The following is a 25,656-nucleotide window of genomic DNA, read 5'->3' on the forward strand; positions in this document are numbered from 1 at the left end:
TCTTTGATCCCATATGCTCCTAACAACATTTACCCAAACACCTTTCCATAGCAGATTTTGTTTGCTACTAACTTGGGATAAGAAAAAGCTTTGAAAATGCACCTTTAAATCATTATGCTGGACAGATAAAATACCTATCCAATTAAAGCATAAAGACCATACCCGTTGAGCGTGTTTGCATTCCAAGAAGATGTGTTGACATGACTCCTCCTCCAACTGGCATAAAGGACACGACGTAGAGGTCATCAACACCCCTTTCCTGCTCAAGCCCACTCTTGTAGGTATTCTTCCCACAAGTACCCTCCAAGCTGTCGTGACTACGCTTGGAAATGCCTTTACCTTCCACAAGAGTTTAAACACTTCGGATTGAGGGTCTCTAATTTGCTTAGTTAGGCATTCGTATGCAGATTTCACAGAGAATAACCGTGATTTCTCCTTCCCCCACGTGTGATTGTCCTTGATGTTCTTCTTCAAAATGACCCTGGATAAGATCATGCTAAGATCTGCTTCCATTGGCTTCTCCCACTCAAATCGAGCACGCCTCCACTTCAAACTCCACCGCCACTCCGAGTTTATCCATTCACCAACCTCACCCACTACTTGACCCTGATTTAGGGACAAGGAAAAAAGTCGTGGGAACATGGATTTCAAATCGGCACTTCCAACCCATACCTCCTCCCAGAATTTAATTTTATTACCACATCCTATTTCCCATCCTAGCTCTTCTTGAAACCAGCCTTTACCTCCTCCCTCCTTGCATATCTTTAACAGGTCTCTCCACCACCAAGACTGAACTTTGGTAGGTGTTTGGTTATCTTCTAACTCCAAGTTGTACTTTGAATCTAGCAGCTCCTTCCACCTTCCATTCACATCAGACAGACTGCGCCATCTCCATTTGGCTAAAAGAGCATAATTGAGCATACGTATATCCCGACAACCCAAACCTCCCTCCGCTTTAGATTTGCATACGTCTTTCCAGCTAACCCAGAAGATTGGCTTATTGGCTTTCCCCCATCCCCACAGAAATCTCCTTTGTATGCTCATAATCCTCTTACAAACCGCCAGCGGTGCTTTGAAAAGGGATAAGTAATACAAAGGTACACCTGTTAAAACAGATTTAATAAGACAAATTCTTCCTGCCATTGAAAGGAATCTTCCTTTCCATACACTAAGTCTTCCTTTTAACTTATTAATGACCGGTTCCCAGAACTGCTTCGTCCTTGGGTTTCCTCCCACTTCCAGGCCAAGATATTTGAAGGGAATCCCCATCTGCGAGCAATTAAGAGTCTTAGTGTAGCATGATACTGCACTACTTTGCACGTTTATACCTGCTAGCCTGGACTTATGGAAGTTAATCTTTAAGCCTGAGGCTAGCTCAAAACCCCTCAAAATGGCTTTCAAAGTTAACACGTTGCTGTAGGAGTCTTCACACAGAAATAAGGTGTCATCCGCAAATTGGAGAATGCATATCTCTAACTCCTTGCTTCCAATCTTGAGACCCGATAGCATATTGACCTTCAAAGCCTGTCTGACAATTCCAGCAAGACCTTCTGCTGCCACCAAGAACAGGAAGGGGGCTAAAGGATCACCCTGTCTCAACCCTCTTGATGGCTTGAACTCCTTCGTAGGGCTCCCATTGACCAGCACAGAAATTGAAGCGGACTCCATACAACCTCGAATCCAAGTGATCCATAAGTTATGAAACCCCATCCTGTGCAGCATATCATATAGGAATTCCCATCTAACCGAGTCATATGCCTTCTCGAAGTCCACCTTTAAGCAGAGCCCACTTCTCCCCTTTTTTCTAAGATCCTCCACCACTTCATTAGCCATAAGCACGCTGTCTAGAATCCCTCTATTCTTTAGGAAGGCTGATTGGCTTTCATCTACGATTGCAGGCAGCACCTTCTTCAACCTGCTAGCCAAGACCTTAGATATGATTTTGTATAGGGCTCCTACTAGTGAGATGGGTCTATACTGTTCAAGCTTAGATGGGTCCCTGACCTTGGGGATTAGACATATGAACGAAGCGTTACAACCCTTCGGAATGGTTCCAGTCCTGTGAAACAAAGCCATTGCTGCAAAAATGTCATGTTTTATAAGATCCCAGCTTTTCCTGATAAAACTGAAGTTAAAGCCATCTGGACCGGGACTCTTCGAACCTTCACACTGCCACACTGCGTCCCTTATCTCTTCCTCCGTGAACGCTGCTACAAGTCTCTCGTTATCCATTGGGTTAAGAGATTTAAACTCGACTTCATCCAACCTTACACCAAGATCTTTCGTGGCACTAAATCTAGCTTCAAACAACTTTTTTGCCTCCATGCGAACGGTACTAGGTTCCTCACACCATTGGTCCCCAACCTGAACGCCCTTCACTTCATTCCTGAGCCTTCTCCACCTCAAAGATGAGTGAAAAAACCTAGTACAGGAGTCCCCATTTTTAAACCAGCTTGCTCTAGCCTTTTGACAAAAAAGGCTTTCAATTTTCTTTTCAGTCTCAACCAGACGGCTTGTCAATTCCATTTTTTCCAGCCTCTCACCTTCCCCTAAGCCCCCACTGCAGTCTTGGCAATCTAAAGCCTCCAGATCCTGAAGGATCCTCCTCTTAGTAGTATCAAGGTTACCAAACACATCTCTGTTCCATACTTTCAGATCTGTTTTGAGCATTTTCAGTTTTTCTTTAAAAACCGTTATACCATTCCCCTGTAGCAAGTATGATTGCCATTTATCCTTCACCATCCTGTTAAAGCCCCTTTCCAATAGCCAAGCGTCAATGAATTTGAAGGGCTTAGGTCCCCAGTCCTTCTCTACCGACTTAACCACCAGTGCACAATGGTCGGATACCTCCCTCCGTAAAACATACTGTTTACTCGTGGGCCATAGTTTAAGCCACTCTTCAGAAACCAGCACTCTATCGATTCTGCTCTTAGCCGTTCCATCCGGTTTGAACCACGTAAAACTCTTGCCTACCCGAGGTAAGTCTAGCAGAAAATTGGCATCAATGAAACTATTAAAGCCCATTATCTCACTTGACTGTGTACCCCATCCTCTAATGCCTGACCTTTCGTTTCTACTTCTCACAGCATTGAAGTCTCCACACAAGCACCATGCTAGAACTTGAGAGGCCAGCTTAGCAGAAGAAAGGTCCTCCCATAATTTCTTCTTACCACTTAATGCACAAGGAGAGTACACATTAACCACCACACACCTAGAAGAGGATTTAATATGTTGACCGCACACTATAATAAAACCTTTGCCTACCAGATGATATTCACAGCTAAAGGCTTCTTTATGCCATAGCGACAGTAAACTTCCATTCCCATCATCTCCTTTATTATGTATCCATCCAACATTGTTATCTCCCCAAAGAGAGAAGCATCTACCGTCCGAAATCTCCTTAGTTTTTGTTTCCTGCACACACACAAATTCTGCTCCCTCGCTTCCAATGATATGCCTCAAATACCTGGCTTTGGTACCTCCCCCCAGACCTCTTATATTTAAATTGACAATTATCATTTAAACACATCCTTCTTACCCTCCGCTAGACTCTCCATGAACTGCAGATCTCTTGCTTCCAAAGAAGAGTATTCATTGAGAACCTGTTGTTCGTCCCCTTGGCATGTGATCCCCACTCTTCTACTTATCTCCCACAGTTTGGCCGAGGCCACAGGCGAAACAGAATCACCCAAACGAGTGTTGCAATTATCAATATCACCGTCAGAAAGAGAGACTGAGGTCAAACCGTGTCGGGAAAGAGAAGAAGAAAGGTCAAACCCTAAACATTAAATCTTCTTGAAATGAAAACATATTTGATTCTTCTCCCTCTCAGAAAAATCTTCCACATATCTCTTTCATTATGGTCGCTTGGAAAATTGGAGAAAAAAAGCAGAACTCCATTACAAAACTTTTTTGTTTCATTTATGTTAATGTTGCTTTTCAAGTTTGATTGTTTAATTCTTTAACTGAAAGTTCGTTCCCCATTTTAATTCAAATAAACAATTTGGATTTTTTTATATTCGGTCCATTTGCAGAGGTAAAATTTATGCACCTCAATTACACAGATGGTTAAACTTATATTGTAACATAAACATATACAAAAGAATTGCAGAATTTATTAAGAGAAATACATAAGATATCGATCTTTGTGGAGATAAGAATTTTAGAAAACTACTCTTTGTTATATCATTCTTCTTTTTCTTACACGAAATTAGTTTTTGCATTACAAAACATGAAATTTCAGGCTCAAAGAACAGCAAAGTTCATCATCCCTAATCTATTATTATCGATTCATTAGTTCAACTATATTATCTCTTAATTAATATTACTCTGTGATTTACACGTATGCATGCAGAAAAGATGTAATTGAGAGGCAACATGGCTTCTCTGGTCACGTGTTATGAATTCCTGACATCGTCACCTCGTGCAAAGGCGTGGCTAAAGAAGCATTTGATTCAACTGTACAAGTACGAGGCAAGAGTTCGTGAAGTAGAAGGTGTTGTGACGAAGCTCCAGAAAAAGAGAGATACTATTCAGCATACTGTTGACGAGGAAGAACGTCGACATGGAAGAAAAATTCACGTTGAAGTTAAAGAATGGATAGAGAGTGTGGATAAACTCATTCTCGCATATAAGGATTTCGACGAGGACAAAAATTGCCATAAATGTGCAGTGTTTGACTTTTTCGAAAGTGGTTATCTTCCGAAGCCGGGAATAAGGTATCATCGAAGTAGAAAAGCAGATGATATCACAAAGCAGGCAAATGGGTTGCTGCAAAATGCAAAGTTTGACATTTTGTCTTATTGGTCTGGGCCACCTTCCATGGCTGCATTTTTTTCAAACCTTGGTTACGAAAACTATACATCAAGAAATGACACTGTGAAAAAGATTACTGATGAATTCCAAAAGCCAGGTGTTAGAATGATCGGTCTTCATGGCTTGAGTGGCGTTGGCAAGACCTCTTTAGTGAAAGAAGTTGTGAAGAAAGCCTTGAAAGATAAGATGTTCGAAGTGGTGACCATGGCAAGTGTGACAAAAAACCCTGACGTAAGAAAAATCCAAGGACAAATTGTTGACATGTTGGGGGTTGTATTGGAGGAGGAAAGTGACATTGCAAGAGCTGCTAGGATTCACGAGATATTGAATAATGAGAATAAGAGTACGCTTATAATACTAGATGATCTCTGGGAAGAAGTGAACTTTAACCTGCTGGGGATTCCATGTGAATTAAAGAAAGATGATAGCGTAACAAATGTCAAAGGAAAATCCCTTTATGTTGATAGCTCCAAGAATGTCACTGATGGAAAATCCCCCGGTGCTCTTGATAGGGTGAAGAGTGTCAAAATAAGAGATATCCTTGGCGGTGGTTTGAAGAATGCCAATGAAGGAAAATCCCCCGTTGATGCTTCTGATCGGGTTAAAACAGAAAAAACTGTTCCTCAGTACAAAGGGTGCAAGATTTTGATTATTTCTGAAATCAAACAAGTGTTATCAAGTCAAATGGAAGGGAAAGAAGAGTATATTTTCCCCGTGGAAGTCTTAAAGGAGAAGGAAGGAGAGATGTTGTTCAAGAAAAAGGCTGGAATAGATGGCAAGAATTCTGAATTTGACAAATTAGCAGCTCAAATTGCCAAGAAGTGTAAAGGGTTGCCAATGACAATAGTTACCACTGCAAGGACACTGAAAAATAAGAGCCTTTCTGTATGGGAGGAAACTAACCGAAACCTCGAATCTCAAAACTTAACTGGAGCACCTGAATTTTCTACAATGTTGAGTTATAAGCTTTTGGATGAGGAACTCAAGCACACTTTCTTGCTTTGTGCTCGCATGGGTCATGATGCATTGATTATGGACTTGGTCAAATATTGTATTGGTTTTGGTTTTCTTCGAGGAATCAACACAGCAAGGCAAACCAGAGACAAAGTACATACGTTGGTTGGAAAGCTAAAAGAGTCGGGTCTGTTGTCTGACAGTTATTCAAGTGATCATTTTACCATGCCGGATACTGTTCGTACTGCAGCTTTGTCAATAGCATATAAGGAAAATCATTTATTTACACTGACAAAGGGAAAAGTAGATGATTGGCCTGATAACCTTGAAAGCTATGCTGCTATTTCCTTACATCATTGTGACTTCATTGAAGAGTTTCCCGAGAGAATAAACTATCCAAGACTTAGAGTCCTAGAAATTGTCAATAATAATCCACGTCCGAAAATACCTAACAACTTCTTCGAAGGAGTGAAAGAACTCAGAGTGTTGATATTGACTGGTATTCATCTCCACCTCATTGATTCTTCAATTTCATGCTTGAATAAACTTAGAATGCTCTGTTTGGAACAATGCTGCATGCCAGATGAGGAATTATCCATCATCGGAGAGCTGAAAAGGTTAAGAATTCTTAGTTTTTCAGGATCTGATATTAAAAGTTTGCCAGATGAATTGAATGAGTTAAAAATGCTACAAATTTTTGACATAAGTAATTGCTCTAAACTTAAAAAAATTCCATATGGTGTCATATCAAGCTTGGTAAGTCTGGAGGAGTTGTATATGAGAAATACCTTGATTCAATGGGAGGATGAAGAACAACACGTCAAAGTAAAGTAGCTCTTCTTTCTGATTTGAAACATTTGAATCAATTGACAACTCTAGACATACAAATCCCAAATGTTTCCTACTTGCCAAGGAATTTGTTTTTTGACAAGTTATATAGTTACAAGATTGTTATTGGAGATTTGAGTTCATTTTTAGAGACAGATTTCAAGATGCCAGAGAAATATGAAACATTGAAATTTTTGGCAGTACAATTGAAAAATGGATCTGACATTCATTCTTTAAAGGGGATCAAAATGCTGTTTGAAGGAGTTGAAAATTTGTTTCTAGAACTTAATACTGTCCATGAAAAGCACAGTAGTGTCCAGGAAGCCCATAATATTGTCCACGACCTTTTTTATAGATTGAATTTAAAAGGATTTCCATATCTGAAACATTTGTGGATTGTAAATAATTCTACCATTCAATCTCTCATCCATCCAAAGGACAGGCAGCACCCTGAGAAAGCTTTTCCAAAATTGGAATCATTATGTCTCTATAATCTGAAGATGAATGAATTATGCTCATGTAAACTTTCTGAACCCTCTTTTGGTAAACTGAAAGTCATCAAGATCAATCTCTGTGGTGAATTGAAGAATGTCTTCTCAATTTCTGTGGTTAGACTTTTAAAAGTCCTTGAAACAATTAAAGTTTCTGAATGTAACTCTTTGAAGGAAATTATCGATGTGGGACCACAAAGCAACCCTGAAAAGACTGAGCTTCTTACTCTCCCTGAATTACGCTATTTGAAGCTACAATCTTTGTCTGAGTTTATTGGGTTTGATGCCATTCCTCCGATAGAAGGAGAGGAAAGAAAACTCTTCAACGAAAAGGTGCGTTTATAATTGTTCCTCCAAATTTCTGTGCTAAACCTTTTTTTTCACATTTTATTTTGTTAAACTAATAGGAAAGAGTTTGTAAGGAGTTAAACTTTAAAATAGAAGAAGCTTATTTGTCTATTACGAAAATTAAGTTGAGAAAATCAAAATCAATTCCTTAGTTTTTTGAGACACTAATCACGTGTGTCTCTTTGCAGGTTGGAGTTTCAAAATTAGAGAGACTGGAGTTGTCCTCAATCATGATTGACGTTATATGGAGTGTCGACCATTCTTCTAAAAGATTATCTTTTGAAAGTTTAACACGTTTGGATGTTAATCGTTGTTGGAAACTAAAATATTTGGTATCATCCACAATGGCCAAGAGTCTGGTGAATCTTCAAAGCCTTTATATTAGTGAATGTGATAAGATGAGAAGCATCTTCCTCCCTGAACAAGATACAGAGAAGGATATTATGGTAAGAAGATTGGTCTGATTAGATTCAATGTTACGATTTGAAATTGCAAACCCACCACAATCGTAGTTTCAAATAGTACAGTTATTGATGTTGTTTGTTTGTAGATCTATAAATGTTATATTAGTCCATTTCAAATTTTAATAGTTTTTAATGTTTATTATAACCAAAGTACTTCATGTTTTTCTGTTTATTAATTTGGTTTCTCTATTTTACATCTAATTCCATTAACTAATGGTAACTGTGTACCAAAATAGGGTAGCATCTTTCCAAAATTGAAGAATATGAAACTTGGCAGCATGAAGAGTCTGAGCAAGATATGGAATCCGAAACTCCCTTCAGACTCCTTTAACAAACTAGACACTCTAATCATTGAGGAGTGTGACAAACTTGAAAATGTAATGGAGGGAATATTTGGGAGTCTATGCAGCTTGAGAGTTACAAATTGCAGGTCCATGCAAACAATATTTAATATAGGTGTGCAAGTTGGGGATGTAGCTAATAACTTGCAAGATGTTCATTTAGAAACACTCCCAAAATTGAAGCTTGTATGGAAAATCAATAATGAAGATCGAATAGAGATTCCTAAGTTTAACATACTGAAGAAGATGTGGGCACAAGATTGTGACAGCTTGGAATATATATTTCCATTTTCTGTAGCCAGGAGTCTTGATAATCTGGAATCTCTAGTGGTTTGTGATTGCTATGGATTGAGTGAAATTGTTGCCGAAAGGGAAGCTACCAACAGGGGTAGAGCCAGATTTAACTTTCCTAAACTAAGCACCATCAAATTTTCAGAACTACCAAAACTTACGAGCTTCTATCCAACAACTTATGATTTATCATGTCCATTGAATGAGCTGTCTATTGAACTTTGTAACAATCTGGAACCATTCAACAAAGGAACCGAGTATGCACAAAGAAATCCTGTACATGTATGCTTTCCTGAAGAGGTACTTGTACTAAGCCCTTCAACTCTTCAACCACACTTTCTAATTCATGCAAAATTAAATAGAAAATGATAAAAATGGAAACATATTCTTCTACTTTTATTTAAATATATTTACATTTATATTAATATACTCATCCTTTTGTTTACATGTTTGTCAATTATAGGTAATCAATCACTTGAAGTCCATGCAAATTGAGTCTTGGCATGCAAAGTCACCAAGCAGTTATATGGGTAAAAGGAACCATCGAAGGGATAACTTAGAAGAGCTTTCCTTGTCTAGATTAATGGATACTGAGATTTTATATTCTTTCCTACAAAGAAATCCTAATTTGAAAAGCCTATCATTAAGTAATTGTTTCTTTAATAAGATAGTGCCTCTAAAAGAAGATACGGAAATTGAAAACTTGGGAGTAGTTCCAAATCTGAAAAGCTTGAAATTGATAGACTTGCCGAATCTTGAAGAGATAGGCTTTGAACCAGACATAATTCTTGAAAGGATAGAGTTCTTGATTTTACAGAACTGTCCCTGTATGATTACTATAGCACCTTCCTCTGTATCTTTTACTCGCTTGACAAATCTAGAAGTGGTCAACTGTGATGGATTGCAAAGTCTAATGTCAGCATCTACTGCAAAAAGTTTGGTTCAGCTCAACACCATGAAGGTAGTGAAATGTGAATCCCTGATGGAAATAGTAAGAAAAGATGGAGAAAAATCGGACAAAGTTGTTTTTCAACAATTGAAAGTCCTAGAGCTTGTTTCACTGAAGAACCTCAAGAGTTTCTGTGTCTCTGATTGTGACTTTGAATTCCCATCACTGGAGAAATTTGTAGTGAGTGCATGTTATAATATGGAAAAATTTTCTGAAACAGTCTCCAGCTCACCAATTTTACAAAATATTCACGTTGTACATGGAAAAGAGAACAAACGATTCTGCTGGGAAGGAGGTATAAATGCTACAATACAAAAAATATTTGGGGAGAAGGTATGTAATTATGTATGATTTTCTTGACTAAATTTTCGTTTCAATTTTGTTGTCCCCAGTTTTAAAAGTTAACTTAAAACAGTGTAATTAGTGGGCTTAAAAATTTGTGTGAATTTGTGGTAAATAGAAAACGAGAAATAATTATGTCTTAGCTTCAGTTATCTTTTTAAAGAATCAAAGACCCATTTTTTTTAAACATCCTCTAACCAAAAAATAAAAGAAAAATCAATGACAAGTGATTGTCTGAGTGGAATAGGTATCATACAATGAACTTACACAATATATATTCACAGAAATTTTTTGAAGGCATGGAGGAGATGAGCCTTTCTGAACATCAAGAGCTACAAGAAACCTGGCAAAGTGGATCTAGTCTTCAAAAGCAAAATAGCTGGTTTTATAGTCTGAAAATTTTGAAGCTTGAAAACTGTGTAATTCAACCATGTGCAATTCCATCTAACATTCTTCCTTATTTGAGGAGCTTAGAAGAACTGGAAGTACGAGGTTGCAACAATGTAAAGGTAATTTTTCAGATGAATGCTGAAGGGGGTACTGGAACAACATTCCACTTGCAGAAATTGACTTTAGAAGAGCTACCAGAACTTAAGGATGTCTGGGAAAGAAACGGTAAAGGAACTCAGAGCTTTCAAAATCTGAAGGTAGTCAATGTCAGTGAATGTGAAAACCTGCAAACTGTGTTTCCTTTGACCTTGGCAAAAATTCTTAAGAAACTTGACGAACTTGAAATACTACTTTGTCTTGGATTGCATGAAATTGTTAGAAAGGAAGAGGACACAGAAGCGGTGTTTGTGTTCCCATGCTTAACTACACTTCATCTTGGTGATCTGCCAGAGCTCATTTACTTCTACCCACAATCATTTACTTTGGAATGCCCTGTGTTAAATAAATTATTAGTGTGGAGTTGCCCAGAGTTGGAGCTATTTGGAAGTGCTAACAGACAATCCATGTTCTTTGATCTAAAGGTAATTAAGTAAAAAGAAATGCGCACTTTGTATATATTTTACGTTTCACCTTTTAATACTCAGTGCTCACCCTTTTATTTGTTTTTCTTTCACTAGGATATCTGCAACCTTGAGGTACTGTTACTTGACTGGAAACTTGACTCGGTGTTAAGGACAAACTTGGGAGAACCTATGGACAACCTCAAATACTTACATTATATTCTCCTGTTTTGTTATACTGATGAGAATAAAAGATTTGATTTTCCCATTCAAATACTCCAGAAGATGCCCAATTTAACAAAAATGAGTATATACAATTGCAGTTGCCTCGAGTTATTCCAAACTCGAATCCCAGAAATTGTTGAAACAAAGGTGGTGCTTACGGACTTGAAAGCATTGGAACTGAATAACATTTCGAAACTCCAGTCCATTGGGTCGGAGGACTCACCATGGTTAAACGTGATTTGTGACAGTGAAAAGCTCCAAGAATTATATATTGAAAATTGTCCTGATTTGAAAACTTTAGTGCATTCTACTCCTTCAGTGTCTTTCACGTATGTGAAAGAAATGTTCATAGAAAGCTGTCAAGAATTGAAGTATTTATTCACATTATCTGCGGTGAATAAGTTAGAGAACCTTGAGCATATAAAAGTCAGAGACTGTAAATCAATGGAAGCGATAGTCTTGAAAGATGAGGGTGACATTTCAGAAGAGATCAAATTACAGCAGCTAAAGCGCATAGATCTAAGTATTTTACCAAGCTTGGAATGCTTTTATTCAGGCGATGACACTATGCGCTTACCCTCCTTGAAGCAAGTGGACATATGGATGTGCCCCAAGATGGAGTTTTTCTCTCGAGGATAGATAGACATGAATTCTTCTTTTAGAGGAATTCAAGCTTCAAACAACACAAGTGATGAATTTTTCTTATACAATAATCTTAACTCGTCGGTAAAAAAGGTGTTCCTTCAAGAGGTAACCACTTCTAATTATGAATCAATTAATTATGACTCTGGTTTGTGTGAATTTAAAGAATCTAAAACAAGAATTTGCTAAGTATTAAACTCAAAACCACCATAAGTTAAGTTTTGTTTTCTCCATGGAAATTTGAATCACCAATAATTATTACCTTTAATTCTGATTTTGAATATCATTTATGTTAGAATTGTAGGCCTTAAACAAGAAGGGGTGACTTGTTTTCAAACGTTTTTTTGAAAGTTTTGAAGGTATGTAGAAAGTCAAAGAAGAATCAAAGTCAAAGGAATCAAAGAATACAAAATAGAAAACAGTTTTAGTTGAATTCCAGAAATTCAACCAGTTGTTTCTGCGATTCAACCGATTGTTTTTATCAGCAGAGTGTAAATACAACTAAAAACAGATATGCAAGAGTTAAGGGAGAGAAAGAATCACACAAGCAATTTTATACTGGTTCACTCTTATACCCAAAGCTACATCCAGTTCCCAGAAACCTCTGGGTATCCACTAAGTAATAGAAAAACCAGATTACAAACACACAACCACTAAAGAAGTGATCTTGATCCCCTCAAGAGCACACACTTCCTTTGGCACACCACAAACACACCACAGATCATAACACCCTCTGACTCTGTGAACACCAGTTCTTATAGAAATACAATTGAAGGAGGAAATAGGATTGATCACACCTGGTACAAATAAAATCAAAGTACACAACAAGTCCTACTTCACTCTTAGAGAAAAATCCAAAGCCTTAAGCAATCTTGGAGAAAACTTGATTTCAAAAACTGATCTAACTCTTTTGCTAGGAGCGTATAACAGAATATTTATACTCCAATTAGCAGTTAAAAGCATTTATTATTAAAGTCAAATCAGTTTTAAAACATTCAAAGCAGATTTAACAAACTTAACATAATTATGTTAAGGCAGTTAAAAAAAAATTGATTGTTTTGTCGAAACAACCGATTAAATTGATTTGACAGCAAAGTCAACCAAGTTCAAATATGCCAAAACTACACTACAAGAAAATCTTGAAATAGAAACCAATATTTAGAGACCAAAATAATTAGTTACAATAGGAACTAAAATAGAGACCATTTTAAAAACTAAAAAAAAAATGGTTTCTAAATTAGTTTCTATTATTTTCTATTATTGTTAAATAGTTTCTAAATTGATATCTAATTAGCAACTAAGGTTTTAACTACCAATTATGTAGTTTCTAAATTTGGTAGCAAAAACCTTGGTTGCTAATTAGATACCAATTTAGAAACTATTTAACAATAATAGAAACTAATTTAGAAACCAAATTTCTTTTTAGTTTCTAAAATGGTCTCTAATTTAGTTACTATTGCAACTAATTATTTTGGTTTCTACAAATTGGTTTCTATTTCATGATTTTCTTGTAGTGGTAGTTTCAAAAACCTTATGTATAAAACAACTGATTGAAACGATAAAACAACTGGTTGTTTTTTTGCTTCTTCATAAAACACTCTTTTAAAAAGATTTGAATTAAACCAACTTCTGGATTCAAATTAAGAGTGAATTAACAAATTCAAACTACCCTAGAACACACCCAACTAAGCTACAATCATCCTTCACGCAATCCATAGACAGCGCATGAACAGCGAAAGAAGAAAAAGAAACAAGAAGTCTTAGAGGAAGCCTAACAAACAAAGATGACCACCAAGAAATACAAGGTGATGTATGCGCAATGTAACTGAGGAAAAAGACGTGGATGCGAAGGTCGCGACTTCAGTCGCAACGAAGGTCATGCTCGTGAATACAACAATAAAGAGAAAGGACAAACAAACCAAAAAAACTAACGTGCATGAGGTTGCGGTCGTGGAAGTGGTGGTCGTTCAAATAGTCAAAATGTTGAATGTTACAACTGCAAAAGACATGGACACTGCGCAAAAGATTGTAATACCGAGAAGAAAGTGGAAGAAAATGCAAATTTAGTCGAGGAATATGAGACAAAAGAAGAAGGAATTCTCATGATGGTTGATGAAAATGTCATTTTGGATAGTGACATGGTATGGTATCAAGACACTGATACTAGTAGTCATATGTGTGGGCACAAACACTTCTTTGTTGATATACAAGAGATAAAAGATGGACATGTTTTGGAGACTCAACAAGGGTCAGGGAAAAAAATGTTTTCCTAGAAGGATAGAAAAGAAGGTATTATAGAGGACGTCTATATTTTTTTATCGGCAAAGAATAAAAAATAAAATAGGGAGCACTTGGGGTGCCTCAACCCATATACAAAAACCAGGCTTGAGAAAAAGTATTACATGTTGGCCTAAGACAGCTAACCAACTAAAGCAAAAATCAAGCCTGTAAAAACTTTAAAACGCATAAATATATAACCGAAAATTGCTCCCCTCCCATAATTTTCCTAACTTAAAACTTACATAATTCCCCAATTCACCAAAACACCAAATTAAGAAAAAAAATACAAACAATACAATATCTCCAACATTGGTCTAAACTAACACCCCAATTGAGTTGCACCAATGGAAAACATTATTCCTTGAGACAACTACAGTATAAATCTGTGATCCATGTGTGCAGGTTATCATTCCATGCCTTAGAGAGTTCCTCAAGTTATGAAGGACTTCTATTATGTACTTGACTTGAAAAGTAATATTATTAGTATGGGATAATTATTGAAGAAAGGATGTTTGGTTTTCATGAAAGACCGAATGTTGCACTTGAAGGACAAAAATGATAGAGTGATCGCAAATGTGGAGATGTGATGTTCAAACTCAACTTAAAGAATATACAAGAGAGGTGTTTGCAAGTCAACATGGAGGACAAAGCATGGTTATGGCATTTACGGTTTGGACATTTACACTACAATGGGCTAAAAGAGTTAGCAAAGAAGAAGATGGTCCATGGGTTATCAGACATGGACTACATCAAGAAATTATGTGAAGGTTGTGTATTTGGTAAGCAAGCAAGGACAAATTTTCAAAGAAGGCAGAATATCGTGGAAGGAAATGCCTTGAGTTGGTTCATACTGACATATGTGGCCTAATCACTCTAGGTCTTTTAGTGAGAAGACGTATTTCATTACTTTCATTAGCGACTGTACAAGGAAGACTTGATTTTATTTTTTGAAGGAAAAATCATAAGCATATGAGGTGTTAAAAATTTAAGGCAATGGTAGAGAAGACAATCAATTTATACATAAAGGCTTTACGGTCAAATAGAGACGGAGAGTACATGTCAACCACTTTCATAAACTATTGTACGAAACAAGGTATCAAAAGATTCTTGACAACACCATATTCACCTCAGCAAAATGGCATCGCAAAAAGAAAAGATCGAATAATACTTGATATGGTTTGATCCATGTTAAAGAGAAAAAATATGCCGAAGAAATTTTTGTGCGAAAGTAGTGCAATGTGTTGTATACGTGCAAAATCGATATCCACATACAAAATTGATGAATCAAACGCCAAAAGAAGCCTAGAGCGGTTATAAACCAACCGTATCACACCTTAAAGTGTTTGGTAGTATGGCGTACACGCATTGTACTCACACCTTAGAGTAAGAAATATGTGTTTGTTTGGTATGATGGGAATACTTGATCCCATTGATAAAAAAGTGATTGGGAGTCGAGACGTACAAGTGAATGAAGAAAACACGTGGGACTAGAAGAATCAAATGGTTGCAAAACAAGGAGGGTAATTGAGTATTGTACCAGTAAATATTTGAATAATTTTTCCATATCATGATGAAGAAGAAGAGCCATGACAACCTAAGATGCGAAGCCAGACCTATATGACTCAACTGATGAAACACATTTGATTCGCTTATTAGTAGACTCAAAGAACATTGAATTTGAGGAAGTAGTGAGAGACAAGAAATGGAAAGCTGCAATGGACAAAAAGATAAAAACAATTGAAAGAAATGGAATGAGGGACTTATTAGAGTTTCCAAAACGAAGTAAACTCATAGGTGTAAAACGGGTGTACAAGAAAAAGATGAATGTTCAAGGGGAGATTGAAAGGCATAAGGCACACCTAGCTGCAAAAGACTACAAACAAAAGGCGGGAATTGATTATGATGAAGTTTTTGCTTCAGTTTCAAGAATAGAGAAAGTTCGACTTCTTTCTTCTCTTGTTGCACAAATCGAGTGGCCAATCTATCAAATGGATGTGAAATTTGCATTTTTAAATGAAGTCCTTGAAGAAGACGTCTATGTAGAGCAACCGCTAGGGTTCATGAAATTTTGGAAAAAAGACCAAAGTTTTGAAGCTAAAGAAAGCATTGTACAGGTTAAAGGAAGCGCCCCGTGCTTGGAACTCCCAAATTGATACTTACTTCAAAAGCGAAATAAATTTTTACAATGTGCTTATGAACATGCACTATACGTAAAGAAAGAAGAAGGTAATTTAATTTTTGTTGCTCGTTATGTTGATGATCTTATTTTCATGGGGAGTAATAAGAAGATGACTGAAGATTTTAAAGAAGTTATGAAGCAAGAGTTTGAAATGACAAACTTAGGATTGATGAAGTATTTCTTGGCCTTGAGATTAGACAGAGATTTTGGAATTTTTGTGTCCCAAGAAGCACATATGCTAAGGATATTTTGAAGAAAAACGAGATGGAAGATTGTTATCCGATAACAACGCCAATGAAGCTCGGTATGAAACACTCTAAATTTGAAGGAGGAGACCAAGTGAAGGCAAGAGAATAATGTAGTTTAGTAGGGAGTCTACCGTATCTCACATGTACAAGGCCGAACATTGAGTATAGTTTTGGTATAATAAGTCGATTCATGGAGGATCTAAGACACTTGCACCTAAAAGATATTAAAAGAATTCTTCAATACATTCGAGGAACAAAATCACTTGGGCTACTCTACTCAAAGACAAATGAATTTAAGTTGGTTGGATACTCTGATAGTGATTGATGTGGAGATGTAGATGACCGAAAAAGTAGAGCAGGATATGGGGAATACAACATTAACATGGCTCTTAAAGAAGCATCCAATCGTAACTTTGTCAACATGTGAGGAGGAATATGTTACAACATCTTGGTGTGTGTGACACATGATTTGGTAAAGAAATTTATTATGTGAGTTAAATTTGCAACAACTTGAGGCAACTAAAATACGAGTTGACATCAAATCAACCATTGAATTAGCAAAGAATCTAGTTCATCATGAGAGGAATAAGCATATTGATACTCGTTTTCATTTTATTAGAACATGTGAAGAATGGAAAAGTAAAAATAATGCATGTTGCAAGTCATCTACAAACAATTCTATTTGAAAAATTGAAGATGATTGGAATGAAGAATATGAAAGGTTTTAGTTTAAGGGAGGAATTTGTTAAGCATTCAAATCAAAGTCGCCCTCAGTTGTTTTTTTCGTCAAAATTTGAATGACCAATAATTATTACTTTTAATTTTGAATTTTGAATATTATTTATAATATGATTTTAGATGTAATTTATATTATAACTGTTATTAGAGAACAAGATGCATTGGAAGTCTATTGTGAGACTATATAGTATTGTACTCTCTATTTGAAATATTAAAAATAAAAACTTTGTCTCTGTTGACAGAACCATTGTAGATTTAAAGCGGTTTTTTATAGGTAAACAAAGCATAGCAGGCAATTGATATATCTGATGATAAACCTATTGAAATATTTACAGGAGTTTTTTCAAGCCGTGGACAAGGACTGTTTTTCTGATAATCTTGAGCTACAAGCAGACCCACGTTGTAAAATTGGTCTGCAAAACAAATGGATGGCCAATTTGGAAACTTTGAAGCTGCAGAACTGCACTCTATCATATGCAATTCCATCTTCTATTCTTGCTCTTTTAAACAACTTAAAAGAGTTAGAAGTACGAGAAAGCGACCAAGTAAAGGCAATTTTTGACATGAATGACGACACTGAGATTACTGCAACAGAATCCCAGTTGAAGATATTGACTTTAAATGGGCTACCAGAGCTTACGCATGTGTGGGAAAAGGACACTCACAAAATTCTCATCTTTCGCAATCTACAAGAGGTTGCTGTCAGTGATTGTGCAAAGCTGCAAAGTTTATTTCCTGCTTCCCTGGCAAAAAGTCTCAAGGATCTTAAGAAGCTTAAAATAGATTCGTGTAAAGATTTGCAAGAAATAGCATTTGCAACAGAAGAGTTTGTGTTCCCTAAGCTAGAGGATATGGAACTCAATGCCTTGCCCCAGGTCATTTGCCCTAACACATTCACTCTGAAATTCCCCGCCCTAAAATTTTTATCGGTGAGGGATTGTGATAAGTTAGGGGTATATGATCCCATGGGTGAAGGTACTTCAAGAAGCATACTCCCTCTTATCTCAGATCCAAAGGTAAGTTAAAGCATCACTGAATCAACTTTTTTCTCCTTTCAAAATTCACGCACCTTTCGATCCGATTTGTTTTTGTCTCTAACTTGTAGGTCATTTCCAACATGGAGAAACTGACTCTTGATTGGAAACAAAGGGCATTAAGCTTATGGTTTCAGTCACAACAATCTACGGAAGGCCTCACAAATTTAAACAGCATTTCCTTGTGGTTCCTTGGTGCTAATGAGAATGAAATGCCTATGTTGCCCATTGAAATACTCAAGGCACCAAATTTAATAGAAATGGAAATAAACAATTGCAAACTCGAGAATTTCCTTGCTCAAAACCCCAAAATTGGCGAGAAGGAGATGCTGGGACATTTAACAATATTGACACTATGCAATGTGTCCACTCTTCAGTTCTTCCAGTTTGAGTACTCTTCAAGCTTAAACATAATCTGTGAAAGAATTCATAAATTACTTGTTTCTGAATGTTCTCATTTGACAACATTAGGAATACATTCTACTTCTACAGTGTCTTTCTCTTGTCTGAAAGAACTGCACCATACACAAATGTCCAAACTTGAAGTATTTATTTACATCTTCAGCTGCAAAAAAGTTAATGAACCTTGAGCAGATCAGTGTCACAGAATGCGAATCAGTAACAGAAATAGTGGCTAAAGAGGGTGATGCAACTTCTGAACCCATTAAATTTGAGCGACTCCACACCATTTATCTATTATCTTTAACAAGTTTAGTATGTTTTTATTCTGGGAGTGACACTCTGCAATTATCATCTTTGAAAACTGTGAAAATATGGAGCTGCCCCAACATGAAGATTTTCTCCCAAGGAATTGAATCCCTTATGGAAATTACGTTATCCATGGACAAGGAAGCAGACGATTTACCCCCTCGTCAAGATCTTAACACCAGAATAAAATGGATCTCACAACGAAAGGTAAAAATTTCAAGGATGGGTTTAGAAAGATATTTATAATTTATTTGACCTTATCATATCGAAGGCATATTTACAAGTAATTTAGAAAATTTATAAAAATAAACCTTTTGTAATATTTACAGGAGTTTTTCGAAGCAGTGGACAAGGGGTGTTTTTCTAATAATCTTGAGTTACAAAAAGATCCGCATTATAAGTTTGGCCTGAAAAACAAATGGTTGGGCGATTTGGTTACTTTGAAGCTGCAGAACTGTACTCTGCCATGTGCACTTCCATCTGCTATTATTGGTCTTCTAAAGAGCTTAAAAGAGTTGGAAGTACGGGATAGCGCAACAGTAGAGGTACTCTTTTATATGAATGACACTGAGATTACGGAAATAGCATCCCAGTTGAAGATATTGACATTAAAAGGGCTATCGAAGATGACACATGTTTGGGAAAAGAAGAAAAATGGAGTTCTCATCTTTCCAAATCTGCAACAGGTTGTTGTTAGCAATTGTGAAAACCTGCAATCTTTATTTCCAGCTTCCCTGGCAAAAAATCTTAAAATTCTCAAGGCACTTGTGATAGAATATTGTGCTGAGTTCCAAGAAATTATAGAAAAAGAGGAAGACACAGAAGCAAAGTTTGTACTCCCTTGTTTAGAGGAATTCAATCTTTCTTCCTTGCCACAACTCACTTGCTTTTACCCTCAAACATTTACTTTGGAATGTCCAGCCTTATAAATTACATGTGTCGAACTGTGAGAAATTGGAGTTATTTCAAAGTGCACATTGCATTGGTGAGACTACTTTAGGTGACAGAGAGCCTCTTATCTCAAGTCTAGAGGCAAGTGCACAATAAAGAATCTGCAATCTATTTTTTTTTTCCCTTTTTTTTGCCTATTACAGTCCTTAATTTCTGTTAAATTTGTTTTTGATTTAATTTTTAGGTCATTTCCAACCTGAAACGATTGAGTCTTGATTGGAAACAAATTCTGGCATTAAGATCAAGGCTTAGGTCTGAAAAATTTACAGGAGTCTTCAAATGTATAAAGAATATGTCCCTGTCATTAGATGCTGATCAGAGTGAGATACCTATGGTGCTCAATGAAATATTCCATACAGCACCCAACCTAACAGAAATGATGATGGCTATGCCAGATTGCAATAATCCGGAGATTTTCCTTGCTCAAAACCCCAAAATTGGTGAGGATGGGATACTCTTACAGCTAAGAATTTTGACACTCCAAGTATCTGCTATCCGGTCCATCCAGTCAGAGAACTCATCATGGTTAAACACAATCTGCGAGAAGGTTCACGAATTAAATGTCTTCCAATGCCCTCTTGTTGAAACAATAGGAGTGCATTCCACTTCTACAATGTCTTTCTCTTTTCTGAAACAAGTGCGTGCATACCGATGTTCCCAATTGCAGTATTTATTTACATCTTCAGTCGCCAAAAAGCTAGTGAACCTCGAAGAGATCGGAGTCCAAGAATGTGAATCACTGAAAGAAATAGTGGCCAAAGGGGGAGATGAAGATGAGCCCGAAGGAGAAGGTGAAGATAAATATGAAAATGAGATGGTATTCATGAAGCTTGAGAAATTAACTCTTATCTCATTAGACAAATTTGAAAGCTTTTACACCGGGAGTTCCACTTTAAATTTCCCATCCTTGAGAAGAGTGTGGGTTCAAAATTGCTTCAGCACCAAAGTTTTCCGTCGTCGTGATAAAGTGCCTCCGAAATTTAGGGTGGTAATAGATGGATTCCGTTGTGAAGGTGATAAAAAACATCTGATCATGCAACAGTTCGAGGAGGAGGCATCCTGAGTTAGTTTGGTCACAAATTCTGTAGACTAGTAAGTAAGTACATTATATGATTTTCTATTCCTCTTGGAAATGGGATTGGCATATGCTGATCAACTGCTATTGACTTTGTGTGAAGAGATTCCTCATTTAATAACTTTTCTTTGTTTCTGCATTTTACATAAATGAAGAAATATGAAATGTTAAATCAAAAAATAGTTTTCCTTAATATGTGTTTGTCATCACTAACCTTGTAAATCATTTGCTTCAGGAAAATGTCAGCTGAAAAATACTTTTTGTCATTGCGTTGGCTTATGGTACCCCTGAAAACTTGTTTTATTCTTTTCATTAAGCACAACAACAGAGAAGAAATGGAATGTTAGTGAGTTTATTTTCCTTCTTGCATTCATAATTTTCCATCTCTATAAAACATTATTCTTAACATAATAAATGATGACACGATAAGTTTATTCTTAAAGATTGAAGAAAGAAAAGTTCTGATATAAAAATTTGATAAAGCATGGACACTAGTCAGAACTAGAAATTTAACACTAGTTCAGACTATCAAAATATTGATAGTCAGGTTTTCTCATGCCTTACAAAAACCAGTTTAAAGGCTGTGAATCTTTCACTTCTCAAAGTTGGGATTTCACTTGCTGCACATCAACATATTCGTCTTATTTTCCTAAGAGTTTTAATTTGTTCCACACTCTAACCATAGTTCTTTTAAAAAAATTCAAGTTGCAGGGTAATCAAGGGACTCTTGATAGCGACATGACTACAACTATTAACAAATAGAGGGCTTTTTCTTTGTGTTGCAGTCCAGTGTTGATGAATAAAGTTTCCCTATATATACCTACAGGAAACCGTGAATGGTTCTCTAGATATATAAGGTTGTATGTGAATAAGTGTTGTTCTTGTATTCATGCAGGAGCAGATGCATGTTGCTTTTAAATTATGTGAAGGATGTTTCATATATTTGACCAGATTTGAATTGTTTTAAATTGAGTTTTTTGAAGGATTTTGTCTGAATAAATTTGACATGAGTTTATTTGTAGAGAAAGATGCTCCATGGATAAGTTGGAAACTGAGCATTGCATCTCTACACATGTCGTGTATGGTTGGTTTCTCTGTTATAAGGTGTTTCATGAACAATACCTCAATCCTCTGTATCAACCCTCTCCTATGATAAATGCCTTGTGTCTTTACCTCTTTTTGTCTATCTTAGAATTTCTAATATTTCCATAGCTTTAAACTTTGATCACTTTCATGTTAATCATCTTACTGGTAATTAGACTTTGGATTAATGCTTTTATCACTAGGAATCTTGTTGACTTTTTTTATGTCTATATGTTGTCATAGAAAATATTTGAAGATTTAGAAAGAAGATATTTTGGAGAAGTGGAAACTAATAATTCTATTCCAAGTTTCTTCAATTTTTATCATCAATTTTAGGGATTTCAATGGATCCCATGTTTAGGGTTAGATAATGAAGCTAAACTCCATAGATGTTAATGTTCTTAAATTATGTTTCACTTTTATGCATCACACTTTTGTGTGACTTATTTCATCCATACTCTCTTTTGGCTAATTTTCTTATATAGGAAAGTTGGTAATTTTATTTTGAACTAATTTGGAACAACTAAGAAACTTTGTATCAATAGACAAAAGATTTTTCTTTACCAATTTTTCTGTTAAATTTTTTGCCAATTTTCCTGAAAAATAATTTGTAAATATAAGACAATTAGTGAGTCAACGTCCGTTTAAAGATATAAGCTTCAATAAGTGTGTTGTTTCTGTTCTATATCACAAAATATATTTTTCAATACCCAATGAATTAAATATCAAGTTATAGATGATCAAAACTATTGTAAACATTAAACATATAAAAAAAATATTAACAGGAAAGACACATATATAAACAATATCAATTAAATGAGAATTTAGTTTCTTATGACATCTAATCCCAACAAAATAAATTTAACTATGAGAGTAACTAATATCCAATTACATAAAAAAACAAATTATCAAAAGACGACTATGTATGTTAAAAGTTAAAGAATAATTTACAAGGTTAATGTAAAATGACTAAATAAAATGATAAAAATTAACATTATTAGTTAGCTACTGTGTAACTTTGTAAAAAGAATTTGGTATTTTGAAACTTAATGTTTCTTTTGTTGAGAATTTTGAAGATTAGTTTTAAATTTAATTATTTGATTATCTAAATGTTAGCTTATAATACTAAAGTGTAGAGTTGTTGGACTCATAGAGATGAAATTGTGATTTTTGTTTGAGTTATGGTCTTGGTTGAGTATATGTGTTAATTGGAATGTCGAAATTTGATTTTTATTTGAATTGAAAATGGCAGGTTTGAATTGAAAAGCTGAGTTTTTTTGATGTTGTTTTTTATGTATTAGCTCACCGTATTAAAATTCACAAAGCAATTACAAGGAAATGAACATGAGAGCACGAGTCCAATTGTATTACTTTCGGACAAAAAAAATTAGACAGTATTTTCTATGAGAAGTTCACTATGCAAATTTGCACCTGTTCTTGGATTGAAATCTGTTTGCAGATTTCTTAAAAAAAACTGTTTAATTATTTAATCCTACGATTAAAAAGTTGTATGGTAAAACTTTTTAAATTGTTTATATGTTTATAAATATTATATTTTATGGATTTTAAGATAAGAAGTGATTGATTGAGATGAGTTGTTAATGATATGAAATGAAAAACTAGTCATTATTATACTTGAGTGAGCACTAAATTATGATATTTTATGAGATATTCAATTTATAGTGATAATCTTTTCTAATATTGATTAAAGTTTGGAGCATGATATTTCTCTTCCTCAATTATTTTCAATTCATCTAATGATTAAAAACAATAAAAAAGAAGAAAAGAAAAAGACTTACCATCAAATAAAAAAAAATTCTTAAATGATTTGATAGGTCTTTTGGGCTGGCCTTGTAAAGTCTCTTCAAAGGTCGTTTGAGGTGTCCTTGGATAGAGTTGTCCAATGTTCATTTCATAGATGTCTCATCATTTAAATGGGTTTGTCGTGTTATGCAATAACTAAAAAGAGTTTGAAACTTGATTAAAATATAAGTATTTAGTTAATGCAATAAAGGTGTATTTCATTTTAAAAATAATTATACATAACTCATTATATACTTTTAAGATAAGAAACTTTTATATTAGTTAAAATCTTGGTGACTAATAAAATATTAAATAAAAATTATTTAATAATAATAGAAATTAATTTAAAAATTAAAAAAAAAATTAAAATGATTTCTAATTTAGTCAATATAGTAGTTAATTATTTTTTGTCTCTATTAGTTTTTATTTAATGATTTTCTTATAATGATATATATATATATAATAAATTTAAGGGGTTAGCGGGATATTTTATGAGGTTTGTTAATTTTTAAGATATTTGACTTACTTTACTAAAAAAATATCATCGTTTTGTATGGATTAAGGAATGTGAGAGAAGTTTTGAAAAGTTAAAAAGAAGATTAATTAATGCTCTTGTCTTAAAAATCCATGATACAAGTCAACCTTTTGAAGTTTTATATGATGCTATATATTAAGGATTGTGATGTTTTCTTTGTTGCAAAATTTATAGGTTCCAAATTATCATAAGTATTAATTAATTTAGGCACATAAATTGAAGAAAAAAATTATGAAATTGAACTTTTCCCACATAGAATAATAATTAGAATAAATTGTATGATCTCATGTTAAACTTGTTACAAGAAATAGAAACTAAGCCAAAATGGAGTATCTGTTGAGCACAAACATGAAAAGCGGAATGGATTGATGATAATAAAAAGGCATGGAAGAAACACCTCCAACCACTGAGCGTCTAGAGAATCATTGAGCGGATATATGCCGAAGAAGGTTAATCAAATTACATGATTTATTGAACGAAGGCCATGAAGCGCCGAGCATAAAAAAAACCTGAGACAAAGGAAAGTTAATTTATTGAGCACAACAACAGAGGAGTTGAGTGCATAGGATTCTTTGAGATGAAGAAAGTCAATTCGTTGAGTGAATCTATTATGCGTTGAACAAAAGTTATGCAAAACAGAGCCACTGACTCAACACTATAAATAGAAGATGTCATGGTACAAACAAAGAGTGGAAAAAGGAGGAAACAAAAAGAGAGCGAAATTTAGTATAAGCATGTTCTTAGTTGCTAGCTACTTAAGCTTTCATTGTTTTATATTCATCATTATGAGTAGCCAAGTTACTTTTATTGGGATTGAAGACAATGTAACATTTATGTACGCTTTTACTTATGAATGCATGTGTGTTTCAGTCCATTTGATTTGATTTTATGTTTAATGTTGATATGTGAGGGATCACTATTGTTTCTTTTATAAGTTGAATGATATCGGGAAATACTTTCACCTTCTGAACTAAATCAAATCATCCAAAGATTTTAATGTTTAGGGATGAAATTGAAGTGTTTGGCATGTATTGTTCATTAGTAGTGCAAATTCAAATTATTATAAGTCAAGGAATTAATTATGATAGTTTGCTTTCTATATAACCATGATTAAGGTATTAACTTTGTTTGACTTGGGAGAAGTGGATATCAACTACATTGCTTTTATAATCATTGAGTGAAAAAGAGTTGCAAAGTTTATTCAATCCCAACATCTTATCAAATCTAAATTCTTTTCCTTTTGCACCTAATTTTAGCTTTATACAACATATATTTTGTTTACTTTACAAATATTTACAAGACTTCAAATGATTATGATCTTACTTTATAATGAAAAGTGCATTTGTTCTGCTTACACCTAGTTCCTGGAGAAACTACAATCT

At 35.1% G+C, this 25,656-nt stretch overlaps 5 protein-coding genes across 6 annotated transcripts in view; all 5 read left to right on the forward strand.

Annotated features, from left to right (window-relative positions):
- Positions 1–25,656, forward strand: part of LOC137818315 (uncharacterized) — a gene marked incomplete at its 3' end in the record, with an annotated part of 61,397 nt that overhangs the window by 16,118 nt on the left and 19,623 nt on the right.
- On the forward strand, positions 4,378–6,603 carry LOC137817971 (probable disease resistance protein At4g27220). Its single transcript, XM_068621195.1, has one exon. The coding sequence runs from the start codon at positions 4,378–4,380 to the stop codon at positions 6,601–6,603; it is 2,226 nt and encodes a 741-aa protein (XP_068477296.1).
- LOC137817972 (uncharacterized) lies at positions 6,614–7,900 on the forward strand. Its single transcript, XM_068621196.1, has 2 exons — positions 6,614–7,421; positions 7,625–7,900. Exons 1-2 carry the CDS (start codon positions 6,762–6,764, stop codon positions 7,898–7,900), a joined length of 936 nt encoding a protein of 311 aa, XP_068477297.1. The 5' UTR covers positions 6,614–6,761.
- LOC137819493 (putative disease resistance protein At4g19050) lies at positions 8,148–17,556 on the forward strand. The gene is made up of 5 exons (XM_068623361.1): positions 8,148–8,832; positions 8,996–9,814; positions 10,108–10,794; positions 10,891–11,748; positions 17,421–17,556. Exons 1-4 carry the CDS (start codon positions 8,164–8,166, stop codon positions 11,635–11,637), a joined length of 2,922 nt encoding a protein of 973 aa, XP_068479462.1. The 5' UTR covers positions 8,148–8,163; the 3' UTR covers positions 11,638–11,748; positions 17,421–17,556.
- On the forward strand, positions 14,558–20,841 carry LOC137817973 (uncharacterized). The gene is made up of 9 exons (XM_068621197.1): positions 14,558–14,699; positions 15,580–16,034; positions 16,686–16,754; positions 17,421–18,101; positions 18,191–18,664; positions 18,714–19,034; positions 19,157–19,660; positions 19,749–19,859; positions 19,963–20,841. Exons 1-9 carry the CDS (start codon positions 14,558–14,560, stop codon positions 20,839–20,841), a joined length of 3,636 nt encoding a protein of 1,211 aa, XP_068477298.1.

Source organism: Phaseolus vulgaris, chromosome 10 (genome assembly GCF_000499845.2).
Source record: "Phaseolus vulgaris cultivar G19833 chromosome 10, P. vulgaris v2.0, whole genome shotgun sequence".
Classification (NCBI taxonomy): Eukaryota; Viridiplantae; Streptophyta; class Magnoliopsida; order Fabales; family Fabaceae; genus Phaseolus; species Phaseolus vulgaris.

Excerpts from the sequence above, each read along its gene's own strand:
- LOC137817971 (XM_068621195.1), top strand. The coding sequence starts at position 4,378 with ATGGCTTCTCTGGTCACGTGTTATGAATTCCTGACATCGTCACCTCGT.
- LOC137817972 (XM_068621196.1), top strand. The coding sequence starts at position 6,762 with ATGCCAGAGAAATATGAAACATTGAAATTTTTGGCAGTACAATTGAAA. Across the intron at positions 7,422-7,624 it reads GAAAACTCTTCAACGAAAAG|GTTGGAGTTTCAAAATTAGA; the intron begins GTGCGTTTATAA and ends GTCTCTTTGCAG.
- LOC137819493 (XM_068623361.1), top strand. The coding sequence starts at position 8,164 with ATGAAACTTGGCAGCATGAAGAGTCTGAGCAAGATATGGAATCCGAAA. Across the intron at positions 8,833-8,995 it reads ATGTATGCTTTCCTGAAGAG|GTAATCAATCACTTGAAGTC; the intron begins GTACTTGTACTA and ends TGTCAATTATAG. Across the intron at positions 10,795-10,890 it reads CCATGTTCTTTGATCTAAAG|GATATCTGCAACCTTGAGGT; the intron begins GTAATTAAGTAA and ends TTCTTTCACTAG.
- LOC137817973 (XM_068621197.1), top strand. The coding sequence starts at position 14,558 with ATGGAGGACAAAGCATGGTTATGGCATTTACGGTTTGGACATTTACAC. Across the intron at positions 18,102-18,190 it reads CTCTTATCTCAGATCCAAAG|GTCATTTCCAACATGGAGAA; the intron begins GTAAGTTAAAGC and ends TCTAACTTGTAG. Across the intron at positions 19,661-19,748 it reads AAGACACAGAAGCAAAGTTT|CCTTATAAATTACATGTGTC; the intron begins GTACTCCCTTGT and ends TGGAATGTCCAG.